The sequence below is a fragment of the Lynx rufus genome, unplaced genomic scaffold (genome assembly GCF_022079265.1).
Source record: "Lynx rufus isolate CCGP_SWC_20201006 ecotype Redwood Valley unplaced genomic scaffold, mLynRuf1.p SCAF_15, whole genome shotgun sequence".
Classification (NCBI taxonomy): domain Eukaryota; kingdom Metazoa; phylum Chordata; class Mammalia; order Carnivora; family Felidae; genus Lynx; species Lynx rufus.
Genome location: NW_025814829.1, coordinates 61,744,834 through 61,765,273, shown reverse-complemented (window position 1 = coordinate 61,765,273; position 20,440 = coordinate 61,744,834). Strand labels below are relative to the sequence as shown.

At 48.8% G+C, this 20,440-nt stretch overlaps 1 protein-coding gene across 1 annotated transcript in view; it reads right to left on the bottom strand.

Annotated features, from left to right (window-relative positions):
• The window catches only part of ENAH (ENAH actin regulator), a 138,517-nt gene extending 119,463 nt beyond the window's left edge, over window positions 1-19,054 (bottom strand). The window contains 1 exon segment of the mRNA XM_047077161.1: window positions 18,990-19,054. Within this exon segment, the coding sequence (XP_046933117.1) occupies window positions 18,990-19,054 (65 nt within the window).
• Between the last annotated feature and the right edge of the window lie 1,386 nt (window positions 19,055-20,440).

Here is a 20,440-nt window from a genome sequence, read left to right as displayed (position 1 = left end):
AACTAGTAACATCTCATAAAACTTTTTTTTTTTAACAGAATTCAGTTTCGTCTAAAGAAAACCAAAAGCTTGCAGCTCTTCTGGCCCTGGTCTGAAATCCTCTCATTGTGTTGGGATTTCCCCATTTCTCTTGAGAAATGACTGCCAAGCCCCACCGAAGAAACCCGACTAAATACAGATAAACTCACAACCGTGTTCCCCAACTTTTCAAAGAGAAGGCCCTTTACACTCATGAAGCGTAGGGGCACCTGAGCGGGTCAGTCGGTTGAGCGCCCGACTTCGGCTCAGGTCATGATCTCGCGGTTCGTGCGTTCGAGCCCGTGTCGGGCTCTGTGCTGACAGCTCAGAGCCTGGGGCCTGCTTCGGATTCTGTGTTCCCCCCGCCCCGCTGTCTCTGCCCCTAACCCACTCACATTCTGTCTCTGTCTCTCTCAAAAATTATAAATAAACATTAAAAAAATTTAAATTCATGAAGTATATTTTTAATGTACATTGACAGAGAAAATGTGATTTAAAAGCAGTCTGAATTTCCTATCTTTTAAATTAATCTGGGTAATGTAACAGCACGTACACACACGTGCCATCTACCGCACGTGAACACGGCATCTCAGATGACAAAGCTCGGTGCACACAGGTGCACACGGACTCCTCAAGACAAGCCTACGGCTGCCCCCGGAGCCCACAGATTGGAAGTCATTCATCTACGAGAAAAGCTGGAATCACTCTGAAGACCTGGGGCAAAGCACATCCAGGTTTGGAACTGAGACGGCGCCGGGTCCAGGAGGATCCAGCGCTCGCCGGCCAGGCACTCCCGGGCCAGGGCACCGCCGAGGTGAATTCCTCCCCCAAAGGGCAGCTGTGCCCACACAGCACGTCGTTTCACTTCGTCGTTCAAAGACTCACAACGCCCAGCCAAGTGCGCCACACGGCCCATCGCCTCCTTCCTGCGCAAACTCCTAGCTGAAGGCGGACACCGCCCTGGATGCGATCTTAGGGAGGGGAAATTGAATCTGAGAAGGAGCACCGGAAGGTAACAGAATTAGAGGCCACGCAGAATGCTAGGGCCAGGGTCTTTGGAATCACGCAGGACTCTGATTTGAACCTCAGCTGTCATTCGCCAACCACACGACTAAGCCTCAGTTTCCCCCACCGTAAGTGAGGACACCAACCTCATGGCTCATCCTAATCCATCACATAAAGTGACTCACGGGAAGCACTTAGCAAGTCTCCTGGCCTGTCCCTGAAAGTGCAACAAAGAGTAGCTATGACAACCACAGATCTACTCAATTCTATGTAAGCAGAGAACATTAAAAGTTGTCCTATGTAACTGGCTGGCCCATTTGGTTTGTACCCAGTGTAGGCAAAGGTTAGCCTCGGAAACACTGTGATCTCTGGCCAGGGACTCGTGCCCCGTGCCCGACGTGTATCGGGATCAATGAGGACAATTCAGCAAGTCTTTGGGACACAAAAGTTAATCATGAAAATATCTTTAAAAAACAATGAACTGGGGCACCTGGGTGGCTCAGTCGGTTAAGCACCCGACTCTTGATTTCAGCTCAGGTCATGATCTCACGGTTTCGTAGGTTCGAGCCCCACGTCGGGCTCTGCGCTGACAGTGCAGAGCCTACCTGGGATTCTCTCCCTCCCTCTCTCTCTCTCTCTCTCTCTCTCTCTCTCTCTCTGCCCCTCCCCTGTTCATTTTCTCTCTCTCTCAAAATAAATAAACTTTAAAAAAAAAAACCACTAAGTTTATTTTAAATACTTACATGCAACTAACAATGAGGTATAACAATTTCTTTGAATGGGTTTTATTTTGTCACATTAAAATTCGAAAGCTTGTTTTTTTCATCTTCATATAGTTTCTAACTTACAAATGGGAATGTATGAAAGGACTTTCAGGATAGATTTTCTTTTTTAAAACACTATTTACAAATTGTGCTTGTGTTACCAAGCTAAAGTCTAAATAACCAAATAGATGAGTCTTTTGCAATAAAAGTAGGGAACAGCATGAAAATCACCTTTTTTTCTCACTTAAACACAAAACATTTAAATGTTTTAAATGTCAAACTTTTGAGGTGCCTGGGTGGCTCAGTTTGGTAAGCGTCCGACTTCAGCTCAAGTCATGATCTCACAGTCTGCGAGTTCGAGCCACGCGTCGGGCTCTGTGCTGACAGCTCGGAGCCTGGAGCCTGCTTCGGACTCTGTATCTCCCTCTCTCTCTGCCCCTCCCCTGCTCGCACTCTGTCTCCAATCTCTCAAAAATAAACATTAAAAAATTTAATAAACGTCAAACTTTTTTTTTAACTTTTAAAAATTGTACAGTAGCTCCTGACATTACCAGATTCAGAGCGGTGGTTCACAACTGGGTTGACTTTTCTCTCATTCAAAATCTGACACTGGACACATTTTTGCTTGTCACTACAGGGCGGGGGGGGTGAGGGTAGGGTGGGGTGAACTACTGGCATCTAGTGGCAGCCACCAGGGGCAAGGCTGGGCATCCTACAATGCCCAGGGCAGCCCCCACGACACAGAATCATCTGACCCCAAACATCAATACAGCCGAGGATGAGGAACCCTGATTTAGAGGTTGGGATCCATCCTGAAGGAAAACTTGCTTTCTTACTAAACTTTCTTTCAATATGACTAGAAATACCCAGGATTTCCAAGCACCATTTGTTGAAAAGATGATCCTTTCCCCATCGACTGGTCTTGGCACCCTTGTCAAAAGTCCCGTGACCACAAATGTGCAAGTTTAACATCCAGGGTCTCTATTTGGATCCACTGGTCTATGGGGCCAGTTTGTGCCAGGACCACACTGTTTTGATTACCGCAGCTCTGTAGTAAGTTCTGAAATCAGTTAAGTGAGAGTCTTCCAACTTTGTTCTTTTTCGAGATGGCTTTTGACTATGCCGGGTCCCATGGGATACCATCTAAATTTCAGGATGGGTTTTTCTATTTCTGCAAAAATATGCCGGGTTTTGACAGAGATTATATTGAATCTGTAGTAGATCACTGTGGGTAGTACTGTCATCTTAACGTTAAGTCTTTAATCCAGGGACAGAGCTCTGTTCAAGTTAATTAGGTCTTTGATTTCTTTCGGCAATATTTTATAATTTTCAGTAGACAAGTCCCTTCCTTGCTTAAATTTATTCCTAGGTATTTTATTATTTTAGACACTACAGTAAACGGAACTGCTTTCTTATTTTCCTTTTTGGATTGTTCACTGCTGGTGTAAGGAAACACAACTGATTTTTGTGTGCTGATCTTACACCCACAACTTTGCTGAACTTGTTCATGAGTTCTAGTGGCCTTACAGGTGTCCTGCCTGTGTGTATATGTAACGTGTGTGTGTGCACGTCCGCCTCTGTATCTGTCACCTGGGGCCGTGAGCTGATTAAAGGGAGAGATGGATGAGGCCAACGCTGCGGTCCACACCCAAATGGGAAACTCAGACGAGAGATGACATCGACATCCTAACCCCCAGTACCCCAGAACGTGACCTTCCTTGAAAACAGGGTCATTACAGATGAATTAGTTGTGATGAGGTCACACTGGGGTAGGCTGGGCCCTTAATCCAATATGACTGGTCTCCTTAAAAGAGGAAACCACCACATGAAAACAGAGACACACAGGGAAAAGACAGCCATATGATCAGAGAAGCAGAAATTGGGAGTGATGCATTTCTAGAAGCCAAGGATTGCCAAGGATTGCCAGCAAACACCACAAGCTGGACGAGGGAGGGAGGGAGGGAGGGAGGGAGGGAGGGAGGGAAGGAAGGAAGGAAGGAAGGAAGGAAGGAAGGAAGGAAGGAATTCTGCCTCAAGACTGTAACACAAAACCCTGAGTTTCCAGCCTGCCTTACAAAGCTCAGACTTATCAACCCCCAATACCATGAGTCAATTCCAATCATCCATCAATAAAGGAAAAGAGGGGATCTGGAGATCATAAGAAAAAACTGCCTACTTCATAAATGTGGCCCACAATCTATACCAAAACCTGACTGCATCAGTTTCTGGGGCGCCTGGGTAGATCAGTCGGGTGAGCATCCAACTCTTGATTATGGTTCAGGTCATAATCCCAGGGTCATGGGTTCGAGCCCTGAGTCGGGTTCCACACTGGGCTTGGACTCTGCCTGGGATTCTCTCTCTCCCTCTGCTCCTCCCCCTGCTCTTATACACGTGCGCACTCTCTCTCTCTCTCTCTCTCTCTCTGTCTCTCAAGAAATAAAAATTTTAAATATAAAATAAAATTTTAAAAAACCTTATGAATCAGTTTCTAATTTTAGTGCTTTCCACAGATTCAAAGAGAACCGCATCAATTAATCAGTTAAAGGGAAACAGGCTTGCTGACTGGGTGACAGGAACTTATTCATATAATCAGGTTTCCAGGCAGAAAAAAATACACTTGGTGTGTTGTCCTTATGCTTTCAAGTACATTACATATTAACATTTACGTATAAAAATTTTTTATCCAAATACCCCATCGTGACACCTTTGCTTTGTCACTTATTCATACCTGTGATCACAGAGATACAAAAACATACTGTGTTTAACGCAAAATTGTTCAAAGTACTGTCTTAATACCTTTGAAAATCACGATTCAGAGAGAGAATTAAAATGGGAAGGTCTAAAACAATCAGTAATCATGAATTTAGCTTTTACATGTATTTTTTTAGAGTTACTGGAAGTCCCTGATTATACCCGGCGTGTTGCAAAGCGCTTACGGAACTGGCTGGAGCGAGAGAAGCCTCCAGTGCGTCTCCGAGGGGAGTTTATGCCTGGAGTGGCAAACGCTCTGGAAGGTGGACAGATGCTCCGAGCTCACTACAGGAGTGATCGCTGAAGACGCGGACTAGAAGAGGAAACCGCAGCGAGAGACACTGCGTGGGCACAGAGGCAGCTTTCTGGAAGACAGAACAGAAGGAGCAAGACCAAAAGCCCAGTAGCGCCCCTGGGGAACCTCAAGCACACCATTCCAAAATGAACGAGGGGCACTGAGGCGCGGCTGGAGGGTCTGCAGGGCCCCGAGCGCCAGGCGGAGGCGCCCCTTCCGCGGGCCACGCAGGGGCAGGCCGAGGTTCTCCAGAAGGACATGAGGGGGGCACCAAACACAAGGCGGGAAGGTGGAGGGGCGGAGGCCTGAGGGTCCGATGGTGGGGAAGGGAGGCTGGTCCCCCGTGGCGCAGGTGATGGTTCTACCATTCAGGGCTCTGCTTCTCAATCTGAAGAATCATATTAACATATTTCAGACATCATTTTAAAATCTAGGTTCTCTGAGAGTTTAACGTTCCTTACTTTTAGAGTGCCTAAAAACAGAAGTCTTTCATGGTAAAGGCTGAAGAAAAAAGGCAAAGAACATTCAGAAGCCTGTGCTTACTGATACAAAAGCAAAGGCACAACACGAAGAGAGCGATAACTAGAGCACACCAAATCCATAAATCCTCCAAATGCATTATGTCAGACGGCGAGACAAGGCAGCAGATGCGTAATCTCATCGTGCACAGAAAGACCCTGAGGTCTGGGCAGCCAACGGAAGGCCTCACAGCCAGCAAAGGGAAGGGTTCTGAAGCTAAAGGTGATTCTGTTCAACTTGACTTCTCTTCCCAAAATGAAAACACCGTGAAAAACTTCCATACCCAGAGGAACACGAGAGGATGACAGAGAGACTTTCCTTAAAGTAGACGATCCGAACAAAATAACAAATGAGTATGACAAAACACTACAGCAATACAAAACAACGTTGTCAATCTGCCATAAATAAAAAGCACTCTACGTGAGAAAAATTTTAAGTATGATTTGCAGGTATTTCGAAAGAAATCAAACACAAATACACGAAATGGTCTCTAGCCTCACAATACCATCCATATACCATTCCTCAAAGTTTTTGAAAAGTGATTCATCGCTACACCCCCGCCTAAGCTATAAGCACAAGGGAACGGGTCACGTCTACGCTCACCTTTACTGTTTTAAAGTGGTTTTTGAGGATTTATCTTTTTGGGCCGTGTCTCTAACTTTGGAATCCCAGAGCAAGGATCACGCAGGAACCATGCCTGCAGGCCATGACCAGGAGCTCAGTCTTGAGTGTCACGGCAGGGGGAAGCCATGGGGCGTGTGATACGGGAGACTGAGCTGACCAACCGTGAGCTACACAGAGCACCTGTGAGCTTCTGTGGCAGGTAACAGGAGACCAGATGGGACAACCGCCCGATGCAACAGCAATCCAGAAGCATACACATGTTAAAACGTAATACAGGACAAAACAGGTTCGGGGGTCTTGATGGGATTCGCTGCCAGATGCCCCTAAGATGCCAGGGTTGCCCAGGGATGCAAAAGTAACCTACCGCCACAACACCCACTACTGAACTAACCATTCGTAAAATCAGTCCCCATCAGGCGCCTGGGTGGCACAGCTGGTTAAGGGTCTGACTCTTGATCTCGGGCGGCTCAGGTCACGATCTCACAGTTTGTGAGTTCGAGCCCCACGTTAGGCTCTGCACTGATGGCGTGGGGCCTGCTTGGGATTCTGTCTCTCCTTCTCTCTGCTCTCACCCACTTGTGCATGCTCTCTCTCTCTCCAAATAAGCTTAAAAATTTTTCAAAAAAACAATCAGCCCCTATCAAACATCCCTCCCAGGTCGCACGAGCCCCTGTCCGTCCAGTTCACCTTCTCCCTGTCGGTGGCTCAGTGACTGACGGACGCTTCAACGACGGAGCAACACAACGCAAACCATGCACAAAGCGGGAGTGCAAACCTTCCCGGAGACGCGGGCCTTCGTGACGTCACCGAACACGACACGAACAGTTTCCAACCAGCGGCAGAGCCGCTGACAAAAACGACAATTTTGAGAGGGACGCTGACTGGGCAGGAGAACGAGAGGGCGGCTGACAGGTGGGAGGTGTGCTCTATATCCTGACGTGGGTGGTGGCTACACACGCATTAGACGCGGTAAAACTCCATCACGCCGTGTGTGCACTTACAATACACTCCGCCATATCTACATTAGCCCTTAAGGGGGAGAAAAAGGAACGCAAGATGTCCTGTGACCTCCAAGAAGCACTGGGTCTGGATGTGAGGCCTAGAAACCCTACAGCCAGCCGGCCCCGGAGGCAGAGAGGTGGCAGAGACCCCTGGGCGCAGGGTGCCAGCGGCCCGCTCTGCCCTGGACCCCCAGGGCAGGGCAGCAACCGTGCCTAACGTCCTCGCACGGGGCAGGCTGTTACTTGCAGCCAGAAGCATCTTAACAGAGACAATGAGCGAGTGACTGGAGAAAGCCAAGACAGACGAGGCAACAGGAGGTCAAAGAAATACACCGGAAATCGAGGTAAAGCCCCTGGCCTTCCGAGTGGAGCCCCTGAGCATTTTGGCAAAACGACTTTCTTTGGGAAGACGCTAGAAAAGTCTATCACAAGGGGCACCTGGGGGGCTCCATCAGTTAAGCATCCGACTTCGGCTCAGGTCACGATCTCGCGGTTCGTGAGTTCGAGCCCCGGGTCGGGCTCTGTGCCGATGGCTCAGAGCCTGGAGCCTCCTTCGGATTCTGTGTCTCCTTCTCTCTCTGCCCTTCCCCCACTCACTCTCTGTCTCTAAAAAATGAATAAACGTTTATTTAAAAAAGTCTATCACGATATGAAGGGTGCAGTTCCATGCTATCTTACAATTTTAGAGAAAAATTATGTAAAAATCAGCAACTAACACTTGATTCACTCTTGTTCCATTCTAAGAATTTAACACAGCTGCAACCACAACACGAATGTTTTCATAATTTTGTTTCGTTCTTCGAGAGGAAACCCAAATAAAACCTTTCCTCCCTACCTGGCTATCACTGAGGTAGCACTCCTCTTGTAGGGTCAATTCATTTGACATGGCCTTGCCCTTGTACCAATTACCTTCAGAAAATAAAGATCCCTTATGTGATGAGATCACGAAGAAAATAAATCACTCACTCACATGTCTGCATTTTAAAAGTTCTAGAAGTCCTAGAAGTTCTAGGACACAGAGGCCCCGGGGCAGACTGGTCAAAAGTGTGAGCCCCAGAATGGCCTGCCTGGGTCGGAACCCCCGTCCGCTGGGGACTAGTGGGTGACCCTGTGGAAGCCGCTCTTCTGGGACTCTGTGTCCTCATCTACAAAGTAACAACGGCTCCTACGGCAGAAGTTGTTGGAGGAGCATTAAATAGGCAATATGTAAAGTATTTCAGTCAACGAGTACTCAACAACTGTTAGCTATGATATTTCAAAACCTAAGACAACCAAAGTATATAAACGTCAACGGTGGAACTGAATTATTAGCAAAGGAAAAGCTTTCTTAAAATCCCAGGCATTATGTTTAAATACAAGCACATACAGTTTAAATAAAATTAAGACAAGCAAACATGGAAACAGATGTTGTACTTATACTGTAAAGGAGCTATAAGTTTAATTTCTAAAGATAGAAGAACTTTATTTTTATTTTTTTTAACATTTTTTTTTTATTTCTGAGAGACAAGAGGGAGACAGTGCGTGAGCAGGGAAAAGGGCAGAGAGAGAGGGAGACACAGAATCCAAAGCAGGCTCCAGGCTCTGAGCTGTCAGCCCAGAGCCCGACACAGGGCTCGAACTCACGAGCCGTGAGATCCTGAACCGAGCTGAAGTCGGATGCTCGACCGACTGAGCTACCCAGGCGCCCCGAGAAGAACTTTTTTAAAGGTACCATATCAAATCTATTGTGCTAGAAACTACTGTGTTGCCGTACCTTCTAGAGAGGATGTGAAAAATCTGAGTACAGAAGGGGGGGGGAAGCATGGAAAACTTGGTCAATTCTCTCCTCTACTCAAATTAATCCATTAATTTATCACAAGTCTAATTAAAATCCCAACAGGTTTGGGGGTGTCACTTTTCCTTTTATTTCATTTTTATTTGTTTTAAATGATAAAATAATTCTAAAACCCCTTTAGAAGAATGTATTAAATGGAAAAGCAAAGTTTTGAAAGTTCTAAGAAAACAAACAGTAACTTCCCTTACTAGACATTAAACTACAAACTTACAGTTGTTAAATCATGAGGAAATAGCACCGAGTTAGATCATTACCGCGTCCAGAAACAGAACTCGGTGTTTATGGAAACCCAGTACGTACACATGAACGTGGCGTTTCAAGCCAATGAGAAAGGATGGCTTAGTCAACAGAGGATGGTGACAGGTGACCAGACACGCGATACTCAGATCCTAACCTAAACTCCCACCACCTTACATCAAAATAAATTGTAGGTGGCTTACACTGAAACATAAACGAAGCCATAAAGAGAAAAGAAGAAAACGTAGGTGAGTACACAGACAATTTTAGGTTGGGGAAGGCACGACAGCAAAGGCAGAAACTATCAAGGCGAGGACTGACAGAGGCACCTCTCTACCGAAACAAGGAAAACTAAAAGCCAAGGTGAATCGTGTCCCAGGTCCATCCCCTGCAGTCTGCTCCCACACAGACTCTGGGCTTGACCACATGACCGGCCAGGGCCCAGGAGACAAGGGGATAGGTGACAGGCAGGGGTCCGACAAGAGCCTGCACACCAAGGCTGCCACTTCTGCGTGAGCTGCCCACAGAAGGCCCGAGAAGGCCCAGGTGAGTCCCAGGGAGGTGCCTCACGCGCCTCCTACTGGCTGCGAGCTGTGTGTCAACCACGTGGGAGACGTTATACCTGCACGATGAGGGGCTCCCTGTTGAAGACACAATAAATCACTGCAGGAATGACTTAACATCCCACCGGGAAACAGACAAGCACATGAACAGACGATTCGCACAAGTACAGGGATGTCCAATAATCACACGAGGAAACGTCTGACTCTCCTAGTAATCAAAGAAACACAAATCAAAACACTGACGGGTGCCTGGCTGGCCCAGTCGGTGGAGCCCATGACTCCTGATCCCGGGGGGTTGTGAGCTCCAGCCCCACCATGTTGGGCATAGAAAGAGCTTAAGAAAAATCTAAAAAATAAAACACAATAAATCTAAAAAATAAAAACAAATATTTACTGTGGACTCATAGACACCTAGGTGGGAACTAGGAACACAGCCAGATCAGGCAGGACCTTAATAATCCGGGTTTTATTCTGGGAGTACTAAGATGCCACGGAAGGCGTTAGCAGCGAATGACAACAGCAACCGGCCACGTTTACGATCATTCTGACTGCTGCCCAGAGAAGGGGGGATGAGGATGGAAATGAGAAGACGCTATGTGTCCACGTGAGGGGCGCCTGGCTGGCTGTCGGGGGAGCATGGGACTTGATCTTGGCATTGTTAAGTGTGAGCCCTACGTTGGGTGTAGAGATTACTTAAAAATAAAACTTTAAAAATAAATAAATGTTCACACGAAGGGACCGGTGGCCCATATTTGAGTGGGGTCAGAGAGACGAAGAAGCAAACAGGTTGACCTCAGAGGACCTAACAGAAAAAAGTAAGAGAGAGGAAAAAATACTTACTAGGAATTTATCCCAGAACATAAATAGATATGCAGATAAAAAAGATCAAATATGTACACAAAGACATATATCCGAAGATGTTCACAGCACTGTTTTTAATTTTTTTTTTTTCAACGTTTATTTATTTTTGGGACAGAGAGAGACAGAGCATGAACGGGGGAGGGGCAGAGAGAGAGGGAGACACAGAATCGGAAACAGGCTCCAGGCTCTGAGCCCTCAGCACAGAGCCCGACGCGGGGCTCGAACTCACGGACCGCGAGATCGTGACCTGGCTGAAGTCGGACGCTTAACCGACTGCGCCACCCAGGCGCCCCAGCACTGTTTTTATAATAACAAAAATAGTGAAAAAAAATCTAAAAGTCCATCCCCTAAGGAGTAAATTAAGCAGATTAAGGTCACCCAAAGCATAGTGAAAATACTACGCATTCTCTTAAAATTACATAGATCGGTACTGAGTGACAAGAATTATGTAAAAAGGCATCAATTACAAAACATATAATGTAGAACAATTTCACTTACAAACAGTACGATCTCACTTTTACTTAAAACACACTCGTACATACATAAACATACTTATGGCTGCATACGTGCGTTATAAAAAGTCTAGAAGGCTATAAATCAAAACGGCAAAACTTTAGATAGTTTGATTTTGAGTTATTAACATCTTCATACTTTCCATACCTTCTGAAATCTACATCAAAACTGTACTGGGAGTTTATAATGGAAGGGAAAAAGTAACTAAAACAAAACAAAACACTGACCAGACATTAATTGGGACAATAGTCATTGGTTCATTTTCTCAAAATACTGCAAACGCAAAGATTAAAGAGATTACAAAGCAATAAAAATAACAATGTTCTAAATTAAAACTTATGATTCATAAATCTTAAAGTGTTAAAAACTCAAGAGTCACAATTTGCTGGCAACCCCAGGCTAGCATGAGAAGGGGAGAGGTAGGGACATCTCAGGACTCTAGAACGAAGCAGACACTCAAACGGAACCAATGCGTGGTCACCCTAAAACCACAGGAAGGTCCCTTCGCTGCAGGGGTGAACGCCCAGCCTGCACCCCCCTGTGATGCGATCCAAAGAGCTATTCCTTTTATTTCACTCATGCTCTGGGTTCTTCAGGAAGCTTCCACCGCACCCAGCTGACACAAGTAACACAGAGACCGAACAAGACAGAACACGGAGGGCCTCGCACACACAGTGAAAGGCAGTCAGTTTTGGACTTCGTGCCATGAGATGCACTGGTTACCGAGACCACATGTTTTAGAAGAACTTTACCCCTGGAAAAGTCCTCAGTCCATCTAAAGATGTCAAGGCTACTCTGTTCCCCAAAGACAAAGCTCTCTTTGGTATCTGAGGGTATTGCAGACATACCCAAGAAAAATCACCAACAGATTACACGGTTCTCCTAAGATTCTCCTGATTTGCTTCATGGACCATCAGTGAGCTCACCATCAGGACCCCTGGCAGGGCCACCAGAGGGAGGGCCCCAAAGCTGTTTAGGCCGCCCAAGGCGCCTCAGCGAGGCTTCCCTCCCGCACTCCCACCTGCCTGGCTGTCTACAGGGAAAGGCCCAGGGACTCGGTCTCCGACCTCTCTTCTTTAGAAAATACGAACACGTCCATTTAAAATATTAGCCCAGGGGCTCCTGGGTAGCGCAGTCGGTTAAGAGTCCGACTTCAGCCAGGTCACGATCTCGCGGTCCGTGAGTTCGAGCCCTGCGTCGGGCTCTGGGCTGATGGCTCGGAGCCTGGAGCCTGTTTCTGATTCTGTGTCTCCCTCTCTCTCTGCCCCTCCCCTGTTCATGCTCTCTCTCTGTCCCAAAAATAAATAAACGTTGAAAAAAAAAATTTTTTTAATAAATAAATAAAATATTAGCCCAAAGTTGTAAAGATGTCAGAAACTGTGTACAGCAAATGACAGGATCTACTCTAGTGAGTAAGAGGAAATAATAACCCGAGGATGAGGTAGCATGGCTGAGATATCATCCACATACCCTTAACGTCACCATTTGAAAAGATCAGATTCAGTGGGTTGTGCAAACGTCAGCACCGTTTCATTCCAGAACATCTTCGTCCCGGGAGAAAGGAGCCGGGCACATACCCACAGGAGCACCCACTGCCCACCCCTCCTTCAGTCTCCTGCTCGGGCCCTGGCCACCGTTTATCTTCCCGCTGTCTCTAAAGACGCCTCTGCTGGTCACTGCCTATCATTGCAATCCTGTAACGTGGCCTTTCGTGTCTGACTTCCCTCCCTGAGATGTTTTCACCCCTCTGTGGCATGTGGCACTACTTTGTTCCTTTTCACAGTCAAATACTATCCCATCGTATGGACATACCACACGTTGATTATCCATTCATCATCAATGGACGTTCGGGCTGTTTCCACTTTTTGACTATTGAGGATAATGCTGCCATGGACGTCTGCATGCTAATTTCTCCGTGGACCCACCTTTTCATTTCTCTGCGGTCTACAGCTAGGAGAGTAACTGCTGGGTCAACAGCAACTCTACGTTTAACCTCTTAAGGAACTGCCAAGCTGTTTTCTAAAGCGGCTGTGCCATTCTTTTTCTTTTGTAATGTTTGTTTATTTTTGAGAGAGAGAAAGCCCGCGTGCACGGGAGCAGGGAAGGGGCAGAGAGAGGGGGACAGAGGATCTGAAACAGGATCTGCACTGACAGCACAGAGCCCAACACGGGCCTCGAACCCACGAGCCACGGGATCATGGACGGAGCTGAGGTGGGACAGCGCCGAGCTCCCCAGGCGCCCGCCGAGCTCCCCAGGTGCCCACGGCAGCTGTAACCATTCTTAACGCAAGTTTAAGAGACATCAGGCTTTCAAAGAAGGGATTCACTCTCATCAAGTCCATTTTGTGCGCCAAGCGCTACGCCTGGGTTTTATAGAATTTCTGATTTGGTTTTCCCAGTAGTTCTATAAGGCAAAAAGTATCTCCATTTTCAAAAACAAATTCAAATCTCAGACCATAACCGACTCAAAAATCAACTACTTAGTAAATGACAAAATAGAAGCCAAACTCAGGCTGACTTCAAAGCTGGTCCCCTTCACCCTCCGCCAAGCAACCGGTATGCTTAGATGCATGCACACTGCTTCACACCAAAATGATTCTTTGGAAAAGCTATTTGTTAATTAAATTCATTAGAATCATTCTAAAACAGAAGCTTCACAATGGAAAGAAATTTCTAGAAAATATGAGCTCTCTTGTTGCACAACTCACTGTTTACTTTCTTTAGCAAATAACATTTGTATGCAGTATTACTGAAAACAAAACCTATCTATATATTGCCTAAACATTATACAGATCAGCTTCTTCTGCCAAAGTTCTATGAATGGCCAAAAAAATCTGGGTATCTTCCACCGTGGACTGAACTGTGCCCCCAACATTCACAGGTTGAAGCCATAACCCCTAATGCGATTATATTCGGAGATAGGGCTTTTAGGAGGTAATGAAGATTACATGAGGTCATAAGTTTCTGCGGTTTAAGCCACCCAGTCTACAGTATTTGGTTATGGCGGCCTGAGCTGAGTAACACATCGTCCTTCATGAGTATCAGAAACTATCCAATTATTAGCATTTTAAGCAGTGGTAAGAATCAAAACAAAGGAGGCACTAAGTGGAAGTAAGTTAAACCCACACACATGCAAAAGCTTTCTGCTAAAACAGTATTTACAAGTCCCATGATTGAAGAGACTGTAAAACAGAATGATGGCCCTTCTATTAATTCAGGATGCAACAAGGTAGTCCAGGATCATGGTAACCTCCACAGGGCTCTGGAGTTAAACAAACCCCAGTCTCGCTCTTTTTGGCCATTTCTTAGCTTTCTGTTTGAATAAGAAACAAACTCTACACCTATTCCTGTGCTCCAGATGCTGGCATTTGTTTGAATTAAATTAACATTTATTACATGCCAAATACTATGATACACCCTTTCGTACCCAGAACATCTTTTTTTTTTTTTTTTTTTTTTTTTTTTTTTTAATTTTTTTTTTCAACGTTCTTTATTTATTTTTTTGGGGACAGAGAGAAACAGAGCATGAACGGGGTAGGGGCAGAGAGAGAGGGAGACACAGCATCGGAAACAGGCTCCAGGCTCCGAGCCATCAGCCCAGAGCCTGACGCGGGGCTCGAACTCACAGACCGCGAGATCGTGACCTGGCTGAAGTCGGACGCTTAACCGACTGCGCCACCCAGGCGCCCCTCGTACCCAGAACATCTTAAAGAACATTACAGGTGCTCCCAAAACGGTGGTTGCTATTACCAGTGAACAGATCCTGGAAAGGAATACCCTAGTCAAAGCCAAACATTTACATCAACACCCACTATTTGCCAAATATTTTACCAATACCATAAACATAAAAATGCAAACCCTGCAGGGGTGCCTGGGTGGCTCAGCTGGTTAAGCATCCGACTTGGGCTCAGGGCACTATCTCCGTCGGTGAGATCAAGCCGCACGTCAGGCTCTGCACTGCACCACCAGTGCGGAGTGGAGCCTGCTCGGGATTCTCTCCCCCCCGCGCCCCGCCCCTCTCTGCCTCTCTGCCACTCAAGTGTGCTCTCTCTCTCAAAATAAATAAATAAACTTTTTTTTTTAAATGCAATCGCTGCCTTCAAGAAGCTTACAATGAAAAGAGACAGATTCAGATATTTATAAAACAACACAGTAAACTCAAAAGCAAAAAAATATACAGAGCATATGGGAACACAGGGGAATGCCAGAAAACTTCATAAGCTCTTATTTGGAGAAACATCTGTTGAGGTACAGCTCAACTCAGACTCCTTTAACTTTTACAAATACTCAGTCTCATCCATCAATTGGGGGGAGGGAGGGTTAAGTCGACACAGGAAGTGTTTAAGTCCCCTCTTCCTCCCCCACAACCGCATAAAAACTGAAATCACATTTTCCCAAATCCTTCTTTCGCCGGCGATAAAGACTGGGTGTTTTGTAAGTTACACAATTACCCTAGATTGAAGCTGTGAGGAGGGTAAGTAACCAAAACCATCAGTCCGGTATGTGATTCCTTCTACACCAGCCAAATGGGGTCTGCCTAGTTCCTCTGGGGGAAAGTCACACATCCAACAAGTACAGTGTAAATGAAGAGCAATGACAACAGAGACGCCAGTCTGTGCATCCTTTCATGGGTATGTCACTTGTCACCTGACACGACAATCCTGTGAAATAAAAGGATACCTCCATTATTACCAGTCTGCTCAATTAATGAGAAAATCCCGAATCTTCTGAGCCTTGATTGTACATTCTAAAATGCATCTTAAGCGTATCATTACCATAAATGAAAGTAACAAAATCCTAACAAGTATTTCGAAGACTCTAAACATCCACATAGGAAGGAAACGTCAAAGATCAATCTCCTCACTTAGGAAGTAAGAAGGCTGGACTAGATCAGACGAGAAGGACCATTCCAGGAAACACCCCCACTGCCACACTCTGGGTGGCCACACGCGGGTCCCAAACAAACACCACTCATGCACGCTTTCCCACCAAGCCCAGAAATGCATTTATGTGTGAGTCAACAAGGCAGCCACCAGCAGTTGGGAGCAGATAAGCAAAATGTAACCTACTTACCATCCTTGAACTAGAAAAGGCCCAGAAAGGTAAAGCAAACTGCCCGAAAGTTTAACATAACTAGCCTAAAACAGAGCTGAGCCGGGAAACAAGAGCAGGAATAGAACTGTATGCTGCTTTATAAAGCATACAAAACATCTTCTCTGCCCTTATCATTTGACTCTCACTACCCAGGCAATAACTGTCCCTGTTTTTACATATTTTTAAATGCGGATCAGTGAAACAACGTGATTAGCTCAAGGGTATCCAGCTAGTAAGTGGCTTTGATGAACCCTCATAACTCTACCACACCCAGGGGGCGCCTGGGTGGCTCAGTGGGTTGAGCGACTGACTTCCACTCAGGTCATGACCTCACGGTTCGTGGGTTCGAGCCCCGCGTTGGGCTCTGTGCTGACAGCTCAGAGCCTGGAGCCTGCTTCGGATTCCGTGTCTCCCTCTCTCTCTGCCCCTCCCCTGCTCATGCTCTGTCTCTCACTCTCAAAAATAAATAAACATTAAAAAAAAAAAAAAGTCGCCCAGTAGAGAGTGTAAGTATGGACGATTTACACGTAATATGGACCTAAGAACGTCTGAGTTCTCAGCCACTAGTCTACACGCAATTATGTTATATCAGACAAGCTCCTCTTTCCATCAGAAAAGAGTTTGAGGAAGTAACCAACTAGGTTAAAAAAAAAAAATCACTTAAAAGGCCTACACTATGTTAAAATTACATATACACACACCTGCCTCAAACATAAATCCTCTTCCACTTCTAAAACATTACACAAATGAAAAATAATAGAACCAAAAAGTTGCACGTTACCCTAATAAAACTACCAGTTTTCTGGGTCTCCACCTTTTTTCACCGTCTCGAGTAAGAAACACACTTTCTCGTTTTGTAAATGATCCTCTTTAAATGAAGTATTAACACATAATTCCACATACAGCCTTTGACACGTGTAGCATGCCTTTAAGATGGTCTCAAGAATGGACAGCATCACTCGGTTCCCTCCAGCCTGGGAATATTACACGCAGCGAGCCTGCTATTCCTGAAATTGAAGTCATCTGAGAGATCTTATCATAAATACTTAAATGGCAACATATTCATCATATCCTCTCTTCGGAACTCTGACCAACTGAAATGGAAATTCCTGCCCATGCATTCCTATTTCTGGATGGACTTTAAAACATCAGAACTACTCCTTAATATAAAGAGTCAATTTAATACTACAACGCGTATGTCCCACAGCACTTAAAAGCATCACTGAGATGAAGTCAAATGTTCATATAACCTGAAAAGCCCTTTCTTAAGCACCAAAATATCCCAAACCCTTTTGCAACCAGCACAAGGACCTTTTATTCCCATACCAAACCAGCCTACTTTTATAGGGATCTGTGGAAATGTGTCCACCTGAGTTGTACGAACCACCTACCAAACCATCTAATGCCTACTAAGTGAAAAGCTGATCCTCTTTTGTGCTCTTAAATTATTCAAAATGAGCCTACAAAGAATTGCCGTGGACTACCTGGACGAGCCTTTCAGACCGCTGCACCAGCTTGTTTTTGTGCTACTGGAAAGTATTCGTGGGATTCCTTCCTCTCCAAATTTAGAAAGGAACAGAGCAGGAAGCATAGAAATTACAAATCATTCTTCCTTAGAAAAGGAACTTTTAGGGGAAGACACAATTTACCTGTGACAGGCTGACAACTATACAGGGTAGTGATCAAACTTCACTGAATACCCAGAACTACTTTTTTTAATTTTTTTTTGGTTCATCACCTCTGAATCAAACAACTTTATAATCATTTTATTTTAAAACACCCCAGTTTCACTGTTCTACATTTCTCAATGTTGATATAAATTTACCCAAAATTTGGGGGGAAAAAAAAAAAACTTGTAACTTCTGGTCTGCAAGACTCCTACAGCATTAAATCTTTGAAAAAAATATCAACAATAGTATGAGAAGATATAAGGTTACCCATGTTTTATTACAGTTCCTGCGTTTTCAAGGACATCAGTACGTGGAGGAAAAAAAACATGCTCAAAACCCACGGTTCAAGTTTCTCAAGCCATATTTTACAAAGATGATGTTTTTGGTTTGCATGCCATAATTACATTTTAAACTGATCCTTCCCGTTTGAAAATAAGTTGTGTGAAATGACTAAGGAAAAGGGATCTCTTAGAGACACAGCACTAAACACATTTTTAAGGCCAGGAAGATCAAGGTTTGAAACTTGGAATCAGAGAAAACAGAACTCAAATTCCCAGTAAGCTACAGTGAAAAAATACAGCTATGTCACACGAGAATGTATTAAAAAAAAGGGGGGGGGGGGAATGTTCAACCTTGATGGAATAAAAAGAAGGAAAACTAGCGTTGGAAATGGAAACTACTTAAATTGAGGCAGAATCCCCATGACATGACATTTTCTCGCCCAAGCGAAGGAATCCGCAGATTCGATCGCCGAAATCTCGCATCGCCTTCCGAAGGTCTGGGCAGCGGCGGGCCGTTAATCTTTAACACAAAGGAGCGAGCGCGGCGAAGGCGCCGCGAGACCACCGCCCCCCGAGGCCGGCGCCCGGCGCCCCCGGGACCCCCGGAGGCGGGACCCCCGCGGGCGGGCTTGCGCGGACCCCGGGGCGCCTCGCGGCCGCCCCCACGCGCGGGGAGAGACCGCCGCAGCGCCGGGCCCGCCGAGGCCGCCACGCTTCCCGACGGCACCCCGGGGCCGCGCTCGGCGGCGGGGGAGGCGCCCACGGGCAGAGGCCAGCGCGCCCCCCACACCCACGCGGGCCCGCGCCCCCCCGCCCCGCCGCCTCCCGGTCACCTTCGGGCGCCCCGCGGGCCCCCGCGCCCGCACGCTCGGGGCTCCCAAACTTTTCTGCTCCCCCCCCCCCACCCGCCCACCCCCGTTACAGCCGGGCTCTCGGGACGAAGGCGCACGACTCCTCACCTCCGCCCGGAACAATGCCCGTCTCCCGGCAACGCGCACGCCGGGGCCTGCGGCCCCCTCCCCATCCCCACCCCCGGGCCGGGCCGGGCCGGGCGCGCGGGCGGGGGAGGGAAGCGGCCGAGCAGGGCCTCGGGGACGGCGGGCGGAGCCGGGCGGCGGCGGGTGCGGAGCGAGGCCCGAGGGACAAAGGGACGGAGGCGCCGAGGCCGGGCGGCGCCCGCCGGGGGTTGGGGGTGGGGTGGGGGGGGACTCCTGGGGGTCGCGGCGCCCGCCGCACAATGGCCCGCCGCCCCCGCCCGCGCCCTCACCTCATGGTGCCGGCGGCCGGGGACGCGGGGGGGCGCGAGCCAGGCCTCTCCTCCGGGGGCGGGGACGCGGCTGGCGGCCGGCGCTACACCATGTCCCCGCGCGAAGCGGCGGCGCCGGCCAGACGCGGGAGACGCGGCGGGGGCCGCGAGGCTGCGAGCGCGGGGGCCGAGGCTGCGCGTCGTCCCGCTGCGGGAGCGCCCGGCCGCCCTGGGAGGGGAGCCCGCCGCCGCCGCCGGGCCGAGTGCAGGCGGCGCCGCAGCCGCGGAGGAGAGCCGCGAGCGCCGCGCGGGGCCGGGGAGGCGGGGCGCGCGGCCGAGGAGCACGCAGGCGCCGCCCTCGCTCCCTCCCCGCCCCCTCCCGCCCCTCCCCCTCCCCCCCGGCGCGGGGGCGGGGCGGGGGGCGCGCGGCGTGGGGCGGGGCGGGGAGGGAGCGCCCCCGCGCCGGCCGCCCGGGCCCGCCGCCCTGCGGAGCGGGCTCGGCGGGGCCCTTTGTGGCCTCTCGCCCGCCGCCCGCGCTGCCCCCGGGCCTTCCCCGGCGGCCGGGCTGCGGGGGCCTTGCGGGGGAGGCGGGTGGCTAGCGGGTCCTCGGTGGGGGGGGGGGTGGCTAGCGGGTCCTGGGGGGTGGCTAGCGGGACTGCGGGAGGCAGGGGGGGGGCTGCCTGGCGTGCGGGGGCGGGAGCAGCGGAGGCCTGCGGGGGACAGCTGGGGGCTGCGGGGCAGTGGTGCTGCGGCGGACAGCGAGGCCTGCGGGGGCGGCAGCTGGGGGCTTCGAGGCCTGCGGGGAGGAGCGGGCGTTGGGGGGGACAGCGGGGACCTGGGGGGGCTGCGGGGGTCGGGGGGGGACAGCGTGGGTGGGGGGGATTGCGGGCTCTCCAGCCGGCTCCTGGGCGGGGGTGGGGCGCCTAAATGGGCCGCGAGGGCCGCCGGGGCGCCGCACCAGCCGGGAGACACGGGAGACACGCGCACTGGGGGCGGGCATGACCTCATCGGCTGGCTCACGCTGGGGGGGAGGGGGGAGGACGCGGGCCGGGGGGCGAACCCGCGACAGTTGCAAAGGCTTGCGCAGGTCTTCCCTGCGCTCCAAGTCACCCGCTTTGAGCTGTCGAGTGGGGCGCCGTGGAAATCCACGGGGGCGGGGGGGTG